The 21,593-nt window shown below is 45.5% G+C and overlaps 1 protein-coding gene across 5 annotated transcripts in view; it reads left to right on the top strand.

Moving 5' to 3' along the window:
• Nucleotides 1-21,593, top strand: part of SETBP1 (SET binding protein 1) — a 348,007-nt gene that overhangs the window by 243,786 nt on the left and 82,628 nt on the right. For 4 of the 5 annotated variants that reach the window (XM_053664235.1, XM_053664238.1, XM_053664236.1 and 1 more), the window contains exon 4: nucleotides 1,845-5,304. In XM_053664235.1, the coding sequence (XP_053520210.1) occupies nucleotides 1,845-5,304 (3,460 nt within the window). Of the gene's footprint in view, nucleotides 1-1,844; nucleotides 5,305-20,440; nucleotides 20,550-21,593 lie in introns of those variants that run through there. The other variant, XM_053664239.1, reaches the window with a different exon arrangement.

Below are 21,593 nucleotides of genomic sequence, written 5' to 3' on the forward strand. Positions count from 1 at the left end.
TTAACAAAGCCCTGATTCATATTAAGTAAGTGCATTTAATATTTTATGCCATGAATAAGATTTTTATATTTTTTTCAAAAAAATGGGAGAGCAGCCTACATCCACAGCAGCCATACCTCCTAGTAAACAAAGTCAAGGGGCAGGATTCATTCTGTGGATGTCGACATGTGTTGGTGCGTCCACTCTTAACTACACAATGAAGAAAAAGGTCAATCAATTTTTTTCTTAATCTTCTTCTGGGCACTTAAAGACTTAGCCTGGGGAAACTCTCTCATGCTACTCAAGAAACAGAGTCTAGTGTTGGAAGTATAAACAGGATTTCATAAAACAAGGGGGCAGAAAATAAGCCTAGGGATTCCAGGAACTAGTCTGGAGGAAACCCTGGTTATTTTACTCCATTAAATTTTACTCGTAATGCTTCCTGACATCTGTGCTTTGACTCTTAACAGAGACTGTGAGAAGTATTTTCAATTAAAGCATAAATTCTAAAGCATCAATGGCAAATAGATATAGATAGATGATGGATGGACGGATGGATGGATGGATGGATGGATAGATGGATACACAGGCAGATGCATATTACAGGCTAAAACTTCCTAAATTCACAAGACCAATCATCATATACTTCTCAGTGGGGATATTATCCATAGCTTTCTGTAATTTTATTAACATTTTCACTTCCTTAACAAATCTTAGGGTAATGTATGCTGTAAGTTTACTACTCGATGCATAAAAACAGACTTCTAATAAGCTTTGAGGGATGCTTCTTTGTACTGGTAGTGTGGCTTGAAATCTATCTGGAACAATGCAAGTGTCTCTATTACAAAGTTTTAATATTTCAGAATGATATGTTCACTCTCCATCCCCTTCATGATTTTATAGATGCTGGTTATACTTTGCCCCTAGCACAGGTCGTGCCTTCCCTAAGGAAGGTGCCGGAGTCTGAAGACATTCATTTAGAATCAATGTAGGGAAAACACGGCTGACAGGTTCAGAGGCGTGATCTTGAATGATAATGATTTTTTCCTGGCACATTTGTCCAGGAGACTCAAGGTTCCTTTTGCGAGTATCCAAGAGTTTCCTCAAGAGAGCAGTCACTGCCTAATGTGGGCTTAAGGACGCCTTAGAGGACTAACTCCCAGATGCAGCCCCACTCCTGGAGCTGCCAAAGGCTTGAAGGGTCTTCCATTTTTGATCCATGCCTTCGGCCCACTTCCCCCTTGCGGTCTTCAAACTGCCACCTGAATTCCTCCATTTGTGCTGCTTTGCCTTGTCACAGTGGTTCCTAATGAGCCACTTGTGGAGTACAGAGATGTCGAGATTCAGGATAAAGTACAAACAGACATGGATTGCAATCAGAGGCAGCCCGGAGGAGAGGCCAGGATGGGTAGAAGAGGCAGCTCGAGCTGGGCAAAAGAACACGGGGAGTCGGGCAGCTCAGATTCTCTCCTGGACGCTGCCACCTCGGGCAGGACACTCTGTTGTTGAGGTTTCAGCTTCATTTGCAAAATGCACACATTGAGCAAAATGACATTTAGGTCATCTCCTCTCTCCAAACAGTTTCCATTCTCGGATCGCACTTGACTAAGATAGGTTAAAGTTTCTGTTATTTGGCGAGGAGAGGGGAAGACATGATTAAGGCAGCCACATTAATGTTTAAAACCAGTGCGTCATATATTTACTACTGCAACTGAGAGAGAAACCCTCTCTAAGGCGTTCTGTGAGTAAAGGTGGCTGTTTCCAACTTTCACATCATTTAAGCCTCTTGACTTTATATTTTAAACAGCTCCAATATGCTCATCTTTGTTTCTCTCTCTCTCCCTCTCCACCCTGCTCACCTTTAGGCTTACGAGCGGCCACAGAAACACTCAGCTCTCCATTATGACCCAGCCCTCCCACAAGACTTCACCGGTGACACCTTAAAACCAAAGCACCAGCAAAAAAGCAGCAGCCAGAACCACATGGACTGGTCCACCAACTCTGACAGTGGGCCTGCCACTCAGAATTGCTTCATCAGTCCAGAATCTGGCAGAGAAACTGCAAGCACCAGCAAGATCCCAGCTCTTGAGCCCGTGGCCTCCTTTTCGAAGGCCCAGGGTAAGAAAGGCAGCGCAGGGAGCACATGGAGTCAGCTGTCCAACAGTAGCAAAGACCTGCTCTTGGGAGGTGTGGTTCCATCCCCGAGCAGCCACAGCTCACCAGGCCCGCCCAGCAGCTCTGCTGAGTGCAGTGGGCTTCAGCCCTTGGTGGATCAAGATGGGGGAGGAGCAAAGGAGCCCCCAGAACCACCCACTCTAAGCAGCAAGAAAAAGTCCAGTAAAAAAGATGTGATAAGTCAAACCATACCAAACCCAGACCTGGACTGGGTCAAGAATGCCCAGAAAGCATTTGACAATACGGAAGGGAAAAGAGAAGGCTACTCTGCAGATCATGCCCAGGAGGCGTCGCCAGCCAGGCAGAATGTGAGTTCCGTCAGTAATCCTGAAAATGACCCCAGTCACGTGCGGATTACTATCCCTATCAAGGCACCCTGTCTAGATCCAACCAGCCATAAAAGGAAAAAGAGACAGTCCATCAAAGCAGTGGTGGAAAAGATCTTGCCAGAGAAAGCCCTGGCGTCTGGAATCACTATGAGCAGTGAAGTAGTTAATAGGATACTTTCCAACCCTGAGGGAAGTAAGAAAGATCCCCGTGTCCCAAAGTTGGGTAAAATGATAGAGAACGAGTCCCCCTCCATTGGCCTTGAAACTGGTGGAAACACCGAGAAAGTTGTCCCAGGAGGCCTGCCTAAGCAGCGGAAGCCAACCATGGTCATGACGCCTCCAACGTGCACAGATCACTCTCCATCCAGAAAGCTGCCAGAAATCCAACATCCAAAATTTGCTGCAAAACGGAGGTGGACGTGCAGCAAACCCAAACCCACCAGTATGCTTCGGGAGGCGGTCATGGCCGCATCCGACAAACTGATGGTGGAGCCGCCGTCTGCGTATCCCATCACTCCATCCAGCCCTCTGTACACCAACACAGACAGTCTTACTGTGATCACACCAGTCAAAAAGAAGCGGGGACGACCAAAGAAGCAGCCTTTGCTCACAGTTGAGACGATTCATGAGGGGACTTCCACCAGTCCGGTCAGTCCCATCAGCCGGGAGTTTCCTGGCACCAAGAAAAGAAAGAGACGACGCAGTTTAGCTAAGTTGGCCCAACTCGTGCCAGGAGAGGACAAACCCATGAGCGAGATGAAGTTTCACAAAAAAGTTGGAAAGCTTGGGGTGTTGGATAAGAAGACCATCAAAACTATCAATAAGATGAAAACACTCAAGAGGAAAAATATCTTGAACCAGATCTTGTCCTGCTCCAGCAACATCGCTCTGAAGGCTAAAGCGCCCCCAGAGACCAGCCCCGGGGCAGCAGCGATCGAGAGCAAACTGGGCAAGCAGATCAATGTCAGCAAGAGGGGAACCATCTACATTGGCAAGAAGAGGGGCCGGAAGCCGCGAGCGGAGCTGCCGCCCCCTTCCGAAGAACCCAAAACAGCCATCAAGCACCCAAGGCCTGTCTCCAGCCAGCCGGATGTTCCAGCCGTGCCTTCCACCTTTCAGTCACTTGTGGCGTCTTCACCAGCAACTATGCACCCACTTTCCGCACAGTTAGGTGGGTCCAATGGCAACCTGAGCCCCGCCAGCACTGAAACCAGTTTTTCAGAGTTGAAAACTATGCCAAATCTCCAGCCCATCAGTGCTCTTCCAACCAAAACCCAAAAGGGAATACATAGCGGAACCTGGAAGCTGTCTCCACCCAGGCTGATGGCCAACTCACCTTCACACCTTTGCGAGATCGGGTCACTCAAGGAGATAACGCTGTCCCCTGTGAGCGAGTCACACAGTGAGGAGACGATCCCAAGCGACAGTGGCATTGGGACGGACAACAACAGCACGTCTGACCAGGCGGAGAAGAGTTCAGAATCCCGACGGAGGTACTCTTTTGATTTCTGCTCCCTGGACAACCCGGAGGCCATCCCGTCCGACACCAGCACAAAGAACCGGCATGGCCACCGGCAGAAGCATCTCATTGTGGACAACTTCCTGGCCCACGAAAGCCTCAAGAAGCCAAAGCACAAGAGGAAGCGGAAAAGCCTGCAAAACCGGGACGATCTCCAGTTCCTGGCAGACCTGGAAGAGCTCGTCACCAAGTTCCAGGTGTTCAGGATCTCCCACCGGAGTTACACCTTTTACCACGAGAATCCGTATCCCAGCATTTTTCGGGTTAATTTTGATCACTATTACCCGGTGCCATATATCCAGTATGACCCGTTGCTCTATCTTCGTAGGACTTCAGATTTGAAGTCAAAGAAGAAGCGTGGTAGGCCTGCAAAAACCAATGACACCATGACAAAGGTGCCTTTTTTACAAGGGTTCAGCTACCCTATTCCCAGTGGAAGTTACTATGCACCCTATGGAATGCCTTACACATCAATGCCTATGATGAACCTTGGTTATTACAGTCAGTACCCAGCTCCTTTGTACCTATCGCACACGCTCGGAGCAGCTTCCCCATTCATGAGGCCAACAGTGCCGCCACCTCAGTTCCACACGAGCTCCCACGTGAAGATGTCCGGTACAGCGAAGCATAAAGCAAAGCATGGAGTACACCTGCAGGGACCTGTGAGCATGGGCCTTGGTGACATGCAGCCATCCTTGAATCCTCCCAAGGTCGGCAGTGCCAGCCTGTCCAGCGGTCGGCTCCACAAGAGGAAACATAAACACAAGCATAAGCACAAGGAAGACCGGATCCTGGGGACCCACGACAACCTGAGTGGTCTCTTTGCAGGCAAAGCCACAGGCTTCTCCAGCCACATCCTGAGTGAGCGGCTGAGTAGTACAGACAAAGAGCTCCCACTGTTGAGTGAGAAGAACAAGCATAAGGAGAAGCAGAAGCACCAGCACAGTGAAGCCAGCCACAAAGCTTCTAAGAACAACTTCGAGGTGGACACCCTGTCTACGCTGTCCCTTTCTGATGCCCAGCATTGGACGCAGGCCAAGGACAAAGGTGACTTGAGCAGTGAGCCTGTGGACTCATGCACAAAGAGGTACTCTGGCAGTGTTGGGGACGGTGGCAGCACAAGAGCAGAGAGCCTGGACGTGTTCAGTGACATGAACCCTTCAAATGACAAGTGGGACAGTGACTTGAGTGGGAGTAAAAGAAGGAGCTATGAAGGCTTTGGGACATACAGGGAAAAGGACATCCAAGCCTTCAAGATGAACCGCAAGGAGAGAAGTTCTTACGACTCCTCCCTATCTCCAGGTAAGGCCAAGTTTTTCTTCAAACTGGGGCTATCTTGTTACTAAACTGCCCGGGTTGGCTATTTAGAGGTCCACCATCTTGGAAATGTCCGCCACATTGCTTGCACTGGTTTGCAAAGAGGTAGGAGCCACATGAACATTCTTGCACATGTGAGTGTGCTGCACATTTTATACATTGTTTACTTGGGATTTACTGTCTTTACACTTTACTCTCTCTCGGAGCCATTTCCTGAAAACTATGGGCCCAGAGGCAGCACCAGAGGCTACCCAGACTACAACCATACACACTACCTTCATGCTTTTTATTAAAGGTTCTCTTCTTACATTTTCATCTGATTGGATGGTGCAGTTTTCTAGTTGGGTAAAGCCTCTAATACTCACTAAGAATACAAACAAGATCCCAAGAATGTCACGGCTGGATGTGAATGTCAGTCTAGTTTATCCGACATGCATTCTCTAGAGGTCACACATCCTAGGTTGAGAATTCTGCAGCTGAGCCATTGGGAGCTGATGATCAGTGAGTCCTGAAGTCTACCTGATAAGGGAGCCCTAGGCCCAGGCTATACTGTCTTCTCTTTGTTCATGGGCATTTGATAAGCTGCCTTGGGCAGGCCCCCAAGGTGAAGCCTATCATTTTGCTGCAGGAAAGGGAGGGAGCCTTGCTGAAAGATGCTGCAGGCCCTCTGCCCTCAAGGGGACCTTACTCATGCATCTCTTGGCCTGTGTCCTAGGAAAGGAACCTGCCCACTAATCTCTAAACTCCAGAGTTCACTCCTTATCAGTTGCTGGCAGAATTTCCTTGCTACCTGGCCACCCATACTATCTTTCCTTGCCGTGGAAGCATCACAGGTCTGCAGAAGTATCCCTTTGTCCCCTTCGCACATCATGGAGACAAGACTCCTGTAAAACACAGCAGTAATTTACTAGGCAACTCCTCCCCTGGGAGCTGCAGAAGCTGAAAGGATTTCTCATGTTCCTCTTGCCCCAAAATAGCACAAACCCCCCCAGCCAAAGGTTGGTTTTAAAGGGCTAATCATCCCTGTTTAAGGTTTGGGTGTAGTGTCTCACCTCTGTTTATTATGTGTACCCCATAATTGTCCTTTCTCTTCCCAGAGAGTTTATAATTAGTGAAGGCGAGGGCAGACAATTCGTGAGGAATTAGAGACATTCTCTAAGCCGACAGATTTCAGGAAGAAATATGATTATGAGTTAGAAGCCACTTAAAGATCATCCCAAATTGCCAGTAGCTTGTGAGTTGCCGTGGTAGATGTTCTCCTTGGTTAATGAAGAGACCAATTAGCAGTCATGTCCCCTTCATTTGCTGGGGTGATAAATGGCCTGTGCTTTGTGTCTGCCCAAAGTGGATGTTCTCATCTGGGTTTCCCATTTCTCATCATCAGGCTTTGTTGAAGGTGCTTGGTTTTTCTGTGCAAAGCCCAAGTCAAGTCCACTTGGGAAGAAGTTGCTAGATCAAGCTTTCCCATGAGAAATACTATTGCTTTCTCTTTCAGCGTGCTAGAATTGACTCAGGACCAAAACTAGCCATGGGCAGAGAGTGTTCTTTTGTTCCTTTTTCTTTCTTTTTTTTTCTTGTTGTTTTCTTGACTTGTTTAGCTAAAAAAAAAAAAAAAATGACAATGGTGTCATATTGCCGAGAACCCACAAGCAAGAACCCTAACATAACAGACTTGAGGAGCAGGCTCTCAAAAGCTAAAACCAGCTGTTGTTGCTCACTAGGTTTCTCAGCAGTCTTCCTGGGATGTTTTTTTGGGGTTGAACCATGTTTCTGGGTGCCGGTGGAAATTTCTCGGTCACTGTGTGTGTCTCTGAAGGTGCCTTCTCCAGCTGTACACTGTTCCTTGTGTTTGCCCCCATTCACACAGTGGCCACACTTTAACATTCTTCCTCCCAACACCGTCTTACTTGTTTATCATCAAATAAGTAGGCATCATGACCATATCATGAAAGAAAGCTGGGTTCAGCCTAAGCTTCAGGCACTGGTCCCAGCTTTGTTATGAATCCCTGGATGCCCTTAAGCACTTCACTCATGCGCACCGCCTGCCAATCTGTAACTCATGGGGTTGGGCCACACCTTTTTCATGTAACATGTTTTAGTTCTTAAAGCCATTTTACATACATCTCCATAACACTCTTCTTGCAGTTTTAGAAGAGAGGTGTTTGCATTCTAATTTTATAAACCAGGACACTGAGGCTCAGAGGTAAAGTGACCTGGCCAGGTTCAGAAAACTGTCACTTTTGATTCTAAGCCCAGGGGTTTTTACCCTGCGCTGCAGCTCAATACCATGTCACTCGTCTAGTTCAGGCCAAGTCTAGAACACAGGTCCTTGTCCCCAGCACGTTGCTTCTATATTCCACCACCACCCTTCCTCTCAGACCCCCATCCATCCTCTGTTTACAAGCCTTCCCCGAAGGCTTCCGTGCGGCTATCGTGTGATGGTTGCCAAAGAGAATGATTAAGACAAGAAGACATCCCTTCATTCATCCCCCAAAGATTGAAGGAGTCCTTATGGCCTGACCTAGTCAAATATCAGCCTGGAAACACCTACATGGACAGAGCTCCCACCTCTGTCCATACTGAAACCCAGTTCTCTGAGTTACTGTGGTCACTGCTTTGTGTCCATCTCCGTGTTATATGCGTTTATCTTTCCTCAACATTTTAATGAATCATAATTCTTAGTGGCTTCTGTGTCTGGATGAGTTATGCCTGTTGTACCTACCTACACATATTGTTGAATACCTTAACTGGCACAGGTCGGGTTCTTTATCATTTCTCTTCCTTCCAACCTTGGCCTCTCCTTGCCTGTATCTCAAATGCCCCCTCTATTCCTGGACCCCTGAAGCATCTGTGGAAACATGTCCTTGGTGACACAAGGAGCCTAATGTCAGAGTTTGTCAAGATTCCCTGAAGAGTGTTCACCTCAATGTAATATACAGTGCCAGTTGTCACTGAAAGATGTAAGGCAGGTAGGATGAGACTCAGGTTGCCCAAGGCATTCATATCTCTGAGACTCTATCTGGGTCAAGGTGCTATTTGGCTGGAGGATACTGGTCATGAATGGAAATATACATCTGCCCCTCCCACCGCTTCTCTCTCCCTCCAATTTCTCCTTCTCTGTTCTAGATTCATTTTGGTAGCATCTCAAGGGCCTATGTCACACGAGCTAGTCTTATCTAAATATATATGACATAAGTATAGATGTCATCCTTTAGCCTACTGAGGACCAGATTTAGGAGCTGCATCAAAAGAAGACTTGGAGCACTCTCTGTGGTCAGAACTGATGAAAGGCACCACATAAATGTCCGTTGTTACCATTTCGGAGAAAGGACATAGAGACCCCATTTCACAGTAGCAACAGTTGCACACTGCATTTTCTCTTTCGTGCTCAGAACGTCATTCATTCTCCATCCCCCTGCCCCAGCAGATGGATGCTTTGTTATGTTAGCCCCCTAACAGCACACCTAGAGCTCAGAAGTCACACAGACTCCTTATCTTGTTTCTGCATTTTACTCCTTCTCCTCATTTGGTTTTAGAAGGCAGTGGCTCTTGTGACCTGTTTTCTAAATGTATACCATCTGCTAAATCTCCATTTATAAAAATGCTTGCCTGGGGCCAAATAACGAATTGGTAATGGGAAGGCGGAATCCACAGACTCGGAGTCGGAAGAAGTCTCATCCGCCCTCGTTGGCACCTCACTCCCACCAGGCATCACTAGTTTGCATATGCCGACATGCAGCAGATTCCCAGAGGAGCAAACCAGTCCAGCATTGACAAGACATAGTCAGAATGTTCTCTCAAAGCCAAGCTATCATAAGGCGGTGGAAGAGGTCTCTGGTGTGAGCGATGCTTTTTTGGTTGAGACCATTTGGAAACAATCTTTGAACACTTTGACCTCAGTTTATGTCAGGAACCTCAGACTTCTTTGACCACTGCTGTCCAGGCTCCCATCAGATGTTGGACAAGCAGTGAGAAGAGTTCATTTAGGTGTCATTATTATTCAGGTAGCCATCCCGAGTCCCCCATTGTCAAGTACTTTCCTCGTGATGAGCAGATGCTGAGAACTAATCCTAGGCTCACCTCCCAGACATCAGAGTCCTGTCACCAGGGAGCTGGATTCCCTTGAGCCGGGCTGACTCCACTTCTCCTTGTGGCTCTGTCTTGCCCTTTGCTGGCTCCTCTTATCAGTGTAGTGGGGCATTTCGGGAGGCAGCCTGGTGTCACTCACCAGCAGGAAATGAATGCCCGAGCCAAGAATAATACAAAACCTCCTCCACGCAATCATCCAGATGAGGGAATTAACCACACGCATGAAATGCCATGAAAACTATGCAAAAAAAACATGTGTGAGGAGAGTCTTCTAAAAATGGAATAGAGGGGATAAGAGGACTCATGGGAGGAGAAAGTTAAGACCAGGAAAAAAGAAAGGGTAAAAACGGAAAGCTGATGAAGTGTAGACTGTTTAACGTTAATCCTGGTGGAATTGTAGGCCATCCTGTGGGAGGAAATGAAAGGTGAATTAGCCAATGGCTGCCGCGTGGTTCGGTGGGATTCTGGGTGCCTGCCCGAGTCTTGTTTCCTGCACCAACGGGCTGAGAGAACTCATCTTTTTGACTCTTGCTGTTCTCAAGTGCAATTATGACAGTAAAGGTTCTGACCAGACCTGACAGTCTAGGAGTCTAAAAATCTCAGAGTCACAAAAAGGAATTTAAATGCAAACACGCACACACACATTCAGATGGGGCAGGTAGGAATAAAATGCCCAAGTTATTGGCCATGTTGGCCAACTGAGTAGCTGTTTAATGATGTTTCACAACACATCCCTCTGGTCCATGTATTAATCTGTGTGATTCGGTCCATTTATTTTGGGTTCCAGCCACTTCACTTAGCTATTTGATCTCACCTTTCAGAAAAACTTCTCATATTTGACTCCCACCAACGAATGAGCTCGCTCCTTGTGTGGGCTGAAGCCAGTCATCATCTTAGAAACAAACAGGTTAGAGCCCTAAAATGACCAACTGTATGGGCACAGCCAGAACAAGCTTGCATTTATATTTAGACTTGGAAGTAAAAGATCATTAGTGTAGTATAAACACCTTACTTTGCTGGTTAGCACACTGAGGCTTAAGAAGGCAAGTGACGCATTCAGGGATACATGTCTAACTGATAGAAGAGCTCAGACTGGGAAGACAAGGAAGCATAGCATTTGGGAGAGGGAAGGGGAAAGGAAGAGGGAGACACAATAAAAGAGAGAGAAAACAGAAAGGTAAGTTGTGGGAAAGATGTTAAGCTATATGTTTTCTTTTGCTGAGAGCTATTGTAAAAGGTAAGCATCTCTTTGACAATAATTTGGTTTCCAGGCTACCTCTGGGGACCCATGTTCGGGACTGGAAACAATCTATGTGGGCTCTGATGGAAGTCATTTTTTTTTCCTTTCCTGTCTTAACAATTGCGCATACTTATTCTATTGAGCCTCCCAAGGTTCCTCCTAAGGTTTCCTTTTGGAAACCAGGAATTAATCAAATTAAATGTCGTGACCCATAACTTTCTGGCAGTGAAAACAAAAAAAATCTTAGCCTCACAGCATCTCTTTTGCTACACTGAAATAAGAAATCCAGCCATTCTGCCTTTGGAGCATGAAGTCCCCAGGCCATTTATCTTCTCACAGTTGGCAAACGTTCCCCTGTCCTGTTGGAAGTTTTTATTTATACCTCTGTGGCTTTGGAGAATTATGCAGATTCAGGTGTGGATGCAAAGAAGTAACATTTTGACAGGCTTGGCATTGCTACAACATGGAGCTTTTCTTGGCTAGAGAAATCAGGAAAGCATGCCTTCCAAAGACTGGCCTGTCACTGGGAAGAGATAAGGATGCTGTCGACTTTGGAAGGATCCTCCAGAAAACCATCTCTGCACTCTTCAAAAAAGTGATGGGGCTGAGTACCCGCTAGGATTGGAAGCTGTGCCTGTGTAGTGGCACTTAATGCAAATTGGCTGAATTCAAGGGGAAGCGATAAAGACAAGAGAAAATTTTTAAAGTATGTATCTAGTGTATGCAATGGCTTGGTGTAGTTCTGGGGGAGGTATTAAAGGATGAGTAACAGTGTTTTTGCCCTTCAAAGCTTACAATCCAGAAGGTTCTCCTCTATAACTCAGGGGACAGAAAGAGATGCAACTGAAATATTATATGGCAGACCATGAGGCTCAACAGAAAGTCACAGAGAAAGGGCCAGGGCCATCTACACGAGGGTGACCCACCTCTATGTTCTCAGTGGAGGTGGGGTGGAGGGACCAGGAAATGCCTCTTTATAGTAGTCAGCACTCAAGATGGGTCTTGAAGGGTGGAAGGAGCTTTTGGAGAGTTGAGATGGTGGAGGGTGGGGGCAAACACAACGTAGAAAGGAAGCCATGTAGACAGAGGTATTTAAGTGGAAATAAATACCCAAGAAGCATTTGGGAAAAGGTGTCTAGTCTAGTTCTTTTCAGGTTAGGAATGAAGTGGGGGGGATTGTGGCAGATAAAGTTGGAAAAGAATATTATGGTCATGACTTAGAGAGTTTTCCTCCCACATTCTGGGTCTTACTTACGCTTAATTAAGTAGGCAGTGGGAAGCCATTTTTTAACTGGGCAACGGTCATAAAATGACAAAATTATACTTTCTCTTTTTTTCCTGACCACGCCTTTCCCCTAATCTGGGTTGGGCAAAATTACTCCATCTTGTGTTCTTCATACACTATTGGAATTATCCATTTCTTGTTTGGATTATACCCGCTACTCTGCCCTTCCTCCCTCACTCTACCCCCTAGATTTTAAACATCATAAAGTTATCATTCTCTACTCAGGTTCTCCAGCAAAAAATAATAGTGAGGAGTCATTCTTGATTCATCTGTTTCCCTCTGTAACTAAAGTCAGAGATGGTTCCAGTATGTTTGCCCCTGCCCCGGGCACCTGGAAGAGTGGGGACACATGAACAGAATTACAGAAATCAAAGAGAGACTCTGGTTGGTGTATGAGGAGATGAGTTGTTAAGGCAGCAGTTGGCAACATTGTACAGAGCGTAAAGCCAGAGATTTATCAAAAGAGAGAATTACAGGGAATGAAGTCAAGAGGGAAGGAGGGAGGACCCCGTGGCCCACCCTAAAGAGAAAGTCAGAATAAGAGAGGATCAGAGAAGATGCAGAGAAGGAACAACAGAAATCCTGGAGGAGCACCGAGGAGTCCGGAAAGGATGAGTTTGAGAAGAATGGGGTGGCTGGTAGGACCAGAAGTTGGAGAGAGTTCGTGGAAGACGAGACTATATATGAACATATTGGCAGTTCTGAGGACAACAGAAAAGTTAAAAACTATGTGTTTGGCACCACATGTAGTTAAGGTGTGCTGGGCTGTGGGCCAAATCCAGACAGCAAAGAGTTAAGGAGCAAGTGAGAGATGAGAAAATGGGGGCTGCAGGTGCAGAAAGCGAAACTTGGCTGTGGTTCTAGCACTGCTCCAGCTTCTAAGGAGACTTGGCTTCTGTGGTCTGCCCTTGATAGGAAGTGACACACTCATTCTCAGCAGTTCTTAGGGCTAAGAACCCCAATTCTGGGAGCGTAAGCACAGAGCCAGAATTCTGCCTCCCCTTGAAGGGCCACATATAGGAAAATGTAAGAGCTACAGGATTTAAAAAGAAAAAAGAGAATCCAGGCCAGCTCCCCTTTGTGCCTGACCAACTGACAGGCACTTCGTTTTTGATCCTGGCACTGACTGTGTGACAGCTGCTGAGCACCCCTCTCTGTCTGTAGTGCCCTGGGTGCCGTCTGTGCTGATGGAGTGTTTGGGGGACCAGCCGGGTTATCACACATTCTAGTAAATGGATCATTTATTGAGTGTTTACTAGGTGCACCATGTACACTAAAACCCAGTGGTTGGTCTTTCAGAGGTCTTTACTGTTTTGTGAAATAAGAAGAATGTGGTGGTTCATAAAGAACTTAGCATGCTCAAGATGGACTGAGAGCTCTTTAGTTATGTAACATATACCTCTGTTCCAGAGACAACTAGAGAGGCTAGAAGAGAAGGGAAAGCAGGAAAGGGCTCCTGACCTCAACTCCTTTATACTATACTAGAAAGAGACCGTGTTAACGTACACAAATCAGCCAGAGAATAAATGCAGACCAAGTTTAATACATGCTAACTCATGGCCAGCAATGAGGGAGCCAGGATCAGAAAAGATAATAGTGTTCCAAAGACACGGTCCTGGAACTAAACCGGAGATAGTTGACTATGTAGTGAGTAAGTGTGGCGGGAGATGGGTACAGATGGGCATATGCAGATGTATAGGAAGGTGCCTGGCTAGATAGAAGGGAGCAGTTGAGTGGGGATGGATTTTTTAGAGGTGTAGCTGCCACACAGGGGATGAGGGCTGTACCCCAGAGAAGGGAGGACACATTGATATTGAAGGGTGCTGGGTGTCCAGGGCATAGAGCCTGGTGTTAGGTGCTGGCTGAAATGATGGAGTATCAGAAAACATGCCTGTCCTCCAAGACCTTGTAAAGCTATCAGGAGACAAGAAATTATACACAGATAAAAAGCAATTAGAAAGAATAATGAGAGTCTATACACTAATGACTCAGAACAAAATACTATTCTACAGGAAAAAGGACCCATAAAATAAATTTCAGGGTAATAAATTGCACGTTATAAAAACAGGTTGGTAGTATTGGTGTTTGCCTAATTACAGAAGGTATCAGAACAAGTTGAATAAAGAAGGAGGCATTAAGAGCGGGCAATCGCAATCACCAGAAGAGAGTGAGCAGGTGAAGCCCCAAGAGCTGCGTTGGCTGTGGGTTTGCACCCTCCAGTGGAAGGGTTGGGAGACTGGGGAGGAGATGGGCTCCCCTGGTTGATGGCGGATCTGAGGGCAGAGAGAGATAAAAAGCTCTCCCTGAGGCTATATCCCAGGCTTCCCTTACATCTGAACAGGGCGCTGTGTTTTTCAAAGCACATTTCCTTATTTTCATTTGATCTTCAGATCCACTGATGTTTGCAGATAGGTATTGCTCTCCCAGCTTGACTGGCAAGGAAATAATAACCCAGAGGGTTAACATCTTGGTCCAAAGTCACTGAGAAGCTTTGCACAGAGAAGGTGCAGGAGCCCAGGTTTTCCAACTTTGCTCAGCACCTTGTTTCTATTAGATTTCTGAAGTCTTTGACAAGGTCAAGAGAATAACTCGGCTCCTGAACTATCCCTGAAGAACCCTTGCCAGTGGGTTAAATAGTGGAGCCCAGAATAAGGCACTAGGTCATGGACAATTTGGTCTACGCTAAGTTTCTTTTTCTTATGTAAAAGGGAGCTCTAGGAGCCAAGCCCAGGCTGGTTCTGTGCAGACCTTCATTGCGCCTTGGGAACAGAGACTCTGTCTGAAGCATGGTATCCTGAAAATCACAAAGGAGACACACAGGAAGAACAAGAGTATTCCTATTCACTAAATCACAAGACCCTAAAACTAATATTTAAAACTTTGCTATTTTTTAAGGAAAATTTTACACGATTTGAAGGATTTTACACACCTACTAGTAAACACGCAAAACCTTGTCTATTGAGAGTACTGCAAGCTGAAAAGTAACAATGGGGTGGGGCATTAAAGAAACAGTGGCTCCATCGCAAAAGTCTGGTAAATTGTTGGAGAGACGTCCTCTGTTTCGAACATCCACCAGGAATTGGGATGCGGGCTGAAAGGACTAAGGTTCTGGACCAGTTTCTCCTGTCTTATGTCTCAAGTAAGACCAGTAGGACAAAGAGATTTCTCTTCTAGGATGTGGTTTCTGTGCTGTTAGTTACATGTATTTACTTAATTTATTTATCCTAATTATGCACTGAAAAAGTATCACCTACCAATCAAGTGCCTAATATGTATAAGACATAGTACTGGACAATGTTAAAGCTATAAACATGTGAGGGACACTTGTCACCCTTCACTAGAAGAGGCACGGTCCTAAAATTCTGTGTCAGGATGTCTCCTGCAAAAGAGCAAACCCCTTTTACTCTAGATACTATTTTTCTACTTGAGGCCCTAACAATAATAAAAATGGATTCCCCAACCATAGCACAGGACATATTGTTATTTAAAAGAACAAAAACATATATTGGGGTTTTTTGTCATCAAAAAAATGCCCATTAGAGAAGGAAGTTTGGATAATTTAGAAAAACCAGAGTAAGAAAAACATAAAGCCACCTTACAGTCCCACTGAATAGCCATTGTGATCATGTAAAAGCACAGGTCCCCACCAATGGTAACTGTTCACTCTGTTTCTTTTCCTTCTGTCCTCCCCCACCCCCACCCCCACCCCAGGAGAAGCTAGAGAAGGCCAGCCCATGCTCCCCTCCGTCACGGGTCCTTCTCTCTTCTCCTGCCTCCCCCCCACCACTTTGGTTGCCTGGTCTTTTTCATTTGCTCTCAAGTACCTTCCCAGAATTGACCCCCACACCCTTTTCTTCTATATTTCGTGCCATTGCCCAGACAGGGGTATATATCTTTGAAATAAACACAGCAGCATTTGGGGATGAGAACCATCCATATTTCCAGACTGTCCCATTTAAGATCTCCACGAGAATTCAAGTGCCAGGAGAGCAACCAGGAAGGAGACAAATTAGTCGCGGCCGAAGATGAGTGCCAGAAATTTTCTCTAAGAGGTGCTGAGTGTTGAGTGTTTCTCTTCAGATCAGATTCTTATGGGGGGAGGGGGGGCACATTAAGTTTTCCAAAGCCTGAGATCCACAACTCCACCCTGCAGTGGGAAATGCAACCATCTAGTCTCTGTTACAAATAGCACTCCCATTTCACACACGCACACTTGCAGGTTCACACATAGTCACTCAACAAGTCAAGTTGTGGCTGCTCTGATTGGTCAGTATTGCTGTCACTCATACCGAGAGCACTTAAAGGGAAGGAGCCAGCTATTTTAGGTTTGTGACACAATGGATTACCTTGTACTTGCTTATTTTCTTCCTCAAATGCCTATGGATATGTCTAAGGTGAGGTTATAAAGCCAGTAGTTCTTATTTCAAAAAATAGCTCTCCTGTCTGTTTTTTCTCCCATTCTTCCTCAATCAGGAAGTTTGTATCTACATATGCCCTGAGCTGTGCATTTGCACAGGACACCAGGCAAAGGAGAAGACAAGAACTTTCAAGAGATTTCTTAGGTCTTCATGGATGCTGCAAATAAAATGTTACCAAATAAAGTAGCCTAAATAGCTTTTCCCATCAAATTTTTCTCCATTAGTGTTCTAGTTCCAACTGATATTAATTATGTTATTAAAAAATCTGCCTGACTGGTCTGTCTTGGAGAGGAGAGTCTCATTCCTGGGTGTCATCTTCTGATACTGGCAAGGGTCGTGAGTAATGTGCCCCTCAACTGAGTCCCCCAAAACAGCACGTCAGCCCCATCTGCATCAAGTAGTCACTCAGACCCCAGAAATGCTCCGTTCATGTGGGCTGATTTTCTTGGTCCAGAGCTGTGCTTCTGTACTTCTTCACTAAAATTCATGATCCTTTTGGCTATAATCAACCCAGAGCAAAACTCTACTATTACATCCATCTGCCCCTTATGGCTCTAACTAAACAGGTATATTAATTATTAAAATGGAAAAAGAAGAATAGTTTTTCATGGAACACCTAGAAAGGTAGCCACAAGTAAATGAATAATTGATGTCAGGAGTAGAAATATCAATTCCTATTGCATCAAGTCCAGACTTTATCTGACTTAAAAGGCCCTCCATTATCTTCCCTCCCAGTCTCCCCTTGTTTCCTGATCATTTTCAGCTTATTCCCTTGCTGTGAGTTCTGCTAAATCTCCTTCTTATCCTACAGAAAATACCACAATTAACCCCCATCTGACCCTCCAGTCCCCACGCTGCCGCCTTCACACAGAACATCCTTTTCTTTCCCATCTGGCTTCCAAATCTTACCTACTTACTTCTTAACCCTCCTGGCATCTCCTGCCTCTCTGCTGTAACACTCGAATAGCCTCGCATTCATTTCAGTGGTTATTTGTACATGACCTGTATTGTTTACTCTTATTTTAGGTAACAATTCTCAGATGAAATATGAGTTGTGTGGTTGGGGGGGGTTGTCAGGATTGTATCATCCTCTTTTTGTAGTTTGTACGACATCAAGGTGGCTCTTACAGAGGGACTGATTGATTAGGCTGACCCTCGCAGACCACCGGGGGTTCCTGGCACGTGCTTTGAGAAGCACTGGCTTAAGAATAAATTCAGCAACTTCTAAGGCAGCCTAGTAGGCAACAAAAAAGATCTGTAGTTAAAGTCTCTTAGATGTGGGTACTAAATCCCCCACTTACTAGTTGTGTGACCTTGGGCAACTTAGCCTCTTTGATCTTCTTTTCCTCATCTGAAAAATGAGGCTATTAATACTTACCTGGCGGAGTTTTATGAGAGCCAAATAAAAGTGGAATATACACAAGAGCATCCAGCACACTGCTTAGCACGTAGTCGTTAATAATGTTCATTTCCTTTCACTTCCACCATGGATAATATATTCAAGCACAGAAAACACAAAACAGCAGACTGCTATAGAAATCTCCTTGAAGCAGCAGGCTTTCCTTCCTAATTACACTCTTACTGGGGTGAAGTTAAATCCTTTGCTGAACACACACACACACACACACACACACACACACGGAGAAGCAGGCATCACCAGGACCACAACTGTATTTGATGACAAATGTAAGGTGTCAGGATTATACAGTGATGGTGGGTAAGTAACCAGAAATACATGTTGTACCCAACAATGACCAAAAGTCACTGCACATCGTCTGCAGGACTGCAGGACATGGACGTTTTCCTGAGAGGGGTGGCAGTTTCAGTCCCTAGGCATTTGTTCTGTCACAGGGAGAGTTTGTTAGCTCTGTTCAGTAGCACCTGCTGTAGACTAACCTACCTACTGATGCCAGCCATAAAAATGCAGTGATAAGAGAAATCATCAAATTTATATTTACTTTCCATTGCTGCTGTAAAACTTTATCGCAAATCTAACAGCTTGAAAGAACACAAAAATATTACCTCATTGTTTTTGTAGCTCAGAGGACCAAGGGTCTCAACTGGGTTCTCTGCTTAGGGTCTCAGGGTGCAGAAATCAAGGTGTGGGCAGGGCTGTGTTCCTTCCTGGGGCTTCTGGAGAAAGATCCACTTCTAAGCCCATTCACACTGCTGACCCATTCAGCTCCCTACACTTTTAGCACTGAGATCCCTGCTAGCTATTAGCCAGGGGCCGGTCTTTGCTTCTAGAGTTTGCCTGAATTTCTTTTCTTCTTTTCCATGTGAGCCCTCGCAGAGGTCAGATCTCTCTGACTTCCCCTTTTCCCTCACTTCTCCAATTCCTAGACACTCGTCCCCCAACTCCCTACCCTTGTATTCCAGCACCTGGGACTTCCTGTATTTCCTGAGCACAGATACACCCGCTTCCCTACCTGCTGACGTTTGCACATGCTCCTTCTCCCAGAGTGCCCTTCAGAAGGGAAGATGCTAACGTTCTTCTCGTGACTGACTATCTATATTCTTTGTAAGTTGCTCCGTGTATTCTGGTAGATAAAGGTCTACCTCATGGAGAATTTTGAAAGTGCAGTAAAAAAAAAAAGTCAGTTATGGAACCACAAATTGCTAATGCGGAAGGTAAAGAACTCAGAAAAGGGGTAGCTCGTTTTTAGGATGAAGTGTCTGGAATGCTTCGTGGAAGTGGTGCCTTACCTGGGCCTTGAATTGGTTGTGTTGAGGTAAATGAGGAATAGAGAGGAACAGCTTGAGGACAAATACTAATAGATATGTAATGTTCTTTGAAAAAATATTGCATTTATTCTTTTTTTTTATCCTCACCTATTTATTTTAGAGAGAAGGGCTTGGAGCGGGAGAGAGAGAAAAAAAAACATTGATGTGAAAGAGAAACATCAATCAGTTGCCTCTTGTATGTGCCTGACAAGGGACCAAACCTACAACCCAGGCGTGTGCCCTGACCAGGAATTGAACCCACGACCTTTCTTTCAGTCTATTGGATGACACTCCATCCAACAGAGCTATGCTGACCAGGGCCATTCATTCTTATATATATATATTTACAATATATAAATTTTATATATTTGTAATTCCTGAGAAGACAAGAATAAACCAGAAAGATAGAGCTCCCATTTACGCAGAGTGTTTATAGCCTACTAGTTGATGCAGGAGAGAAAAATGTAAATAACATAATAACAAAATGTAGTAAATTTAGGGAGAAAAAAGATTAACAGTGGGGCCTGATCTTCTTGACTTGAATGGCAAGTCCCCATGAAGGGCTAGAGAGGAGGTCAGCCTGGGTGGGGCACATCCTTATCAGATAGCTTTGATGTCAAGCGGTAGGTTTTGATTCATGCTCCCAGCAAGAGGGGTTTTGATTCATGCTCCTCAGGGTCAAAGAAATGGTGTGGAGGTCACTGTGCCTTCTGCAGACTGGTATGGCGGTGGTATTACTTACCTTGATCATTTAAGTAGTTCCAGACCATCTTGTAGTTCTGTTACATGTCCAGATGGCTTAGCAAACGCTCTGTTTCTAAGTAGGCAGCAGTGGCTTTTTGTCCGATCCTTGCCTGCATGACTGAGTTACAGGGACTTGCTCTTTGAGAGTGCCCTGGGAAGCAGACCAGTCACCAAAACCTCCATCTATAGTCCAGGCGTAGCTTGCACGCTAGGAGGGGGTGGCTCGGACCATGCAGTAAATCAAAATATTCCTTACTCATAATTTCTTTTCACAGTTCAGAATCTGTGTTTTATCCCATGTGAGAAGGAGAATTACTCCTTGCTTGCATTTCTTGCTGACATTTCTCTTTAGCGGAGGTCAGGAGGAGGTGGGGGGGCTCACTCGGGAAGGCTTTTACTGTTCCTCACAGTACAGCTCTGTGGCACTTTAATAAAATACCAGCCACCAGAATTCTAGTAATCACAAAAACATGTGCTTTCTTCTTCTATCCCCTAAAATTCTTTCTCTCACACACACAAAAAAGAAAGTTCAGAAATTAAATTAGAAAGCTAAACTCGATATCTTTACATTCTTTTGGTTTCAAAAAAAAAAACCCTCCACTTTTTCTGATTTCCCTTCAGTTAAATGTTACTCCTGAATGGGGCAAATTGTACCAAAAACCTGAAGAATGGAGGCTCTGACATGAGAGGAGGTTTGTATTCCCATGCTAATAAAAGAGACGGAGAAGAAACCCTCAGTTATGTCTAATCTTCAGGAACGCAGTGCCCTGTCCAACCCACAGACTCCTGGCAACACCCTAACGCTACACAGAATGTACTTTTAAGCTATTTCCCCCCTCCCCAACCTTTCCTGTGAAGTTATAAATCTCGGCATTTAGAGACTTTTATTCAAATAAAATATGGACTTCAGGTTGGGTCTTTTGGCCTCCTTTCTGCTGGCTGTGCGCTGGAGAGGTGGTCCCAAGAAAAGCAGGCACACACTTGGCTGGCTGGGCTGGTGTTTGCCTTCGTTGGTGAACTCCCACTTGTTCCTTCTGTACCCAGTGCTCCCTTTGTGAAGCTGTGATTGAGTAGCTCTGGGCCCGGAGGAGGAAATTTCAGCCAAGCCCTTATAACATCCTCCTGCTTGTTTAGAAGAAAATAAAATTACTCTGCAGGTAATCCCGCTGCCACCTTGCAGTTCTTCGTGTTCCGTTTGTACCCGGCCTTCTGGTTTCCTCCCCGTGGGTTTTCCTGCCACAGCAGATCAGTGTGACCTCAGGTGGAGTTGCACCTGGGAAAATGTCAGATAACGTCCACTCATGGTCAAAAAGACAAGGCAGATGCCCTGAATCTGCTACCGCCTGTAAGTCAAAGAATCCAAACTCTCCCCATCTGGTTACTTAGCACACTTCAGGATGGTGACTTCTCTTTTGCAAAGTACGTTCATGCATTTCTCCCCTTTGATTGTCACAGCCCCGTAAGCTAAGAACTCACATCACTTCCTCAGGGAGCAGCCAACACATGAAAGGCACTCTCTGACTTAGAGTGATGAGCTGTCACTGGAGGGAACTGGGAAACCATAGAGGCCAACCACAGGGGTCATGCTGGGAGGCCTTGGGCAGGTGATTTAAGCAACATCCCTCTCTGTCTCTCAAGTCAAAATAGGGATGGTAGTGTCCACCTCATAGGGTATGTTTGCTTATAAAGTTGTAGCATAATGCCTGACTCATTGGAAACACGCAATAAGTATTGGTGGTTATCATTATTGCTATTATTAAGCATATATCGTGTG

This window comes from Artibeus jamaicensis, unplaced genomic scaffold (assembly GCF_021234435.1).
Source record: "Artibeus jamaicensis isolate MK-2021 breed Jamaican fruit bat unplaced genomic scaffold, CSHL_Jam_final contig_354, whole genome shotgun sequence".
Taxonomy (NCBI): domain Eukaryota; kingdom Metazoa; phylum Chordata; class Mammalia; order Chiroptera; family Phyllostomidae; genus Artibeus; species Artibeus jamaicensis.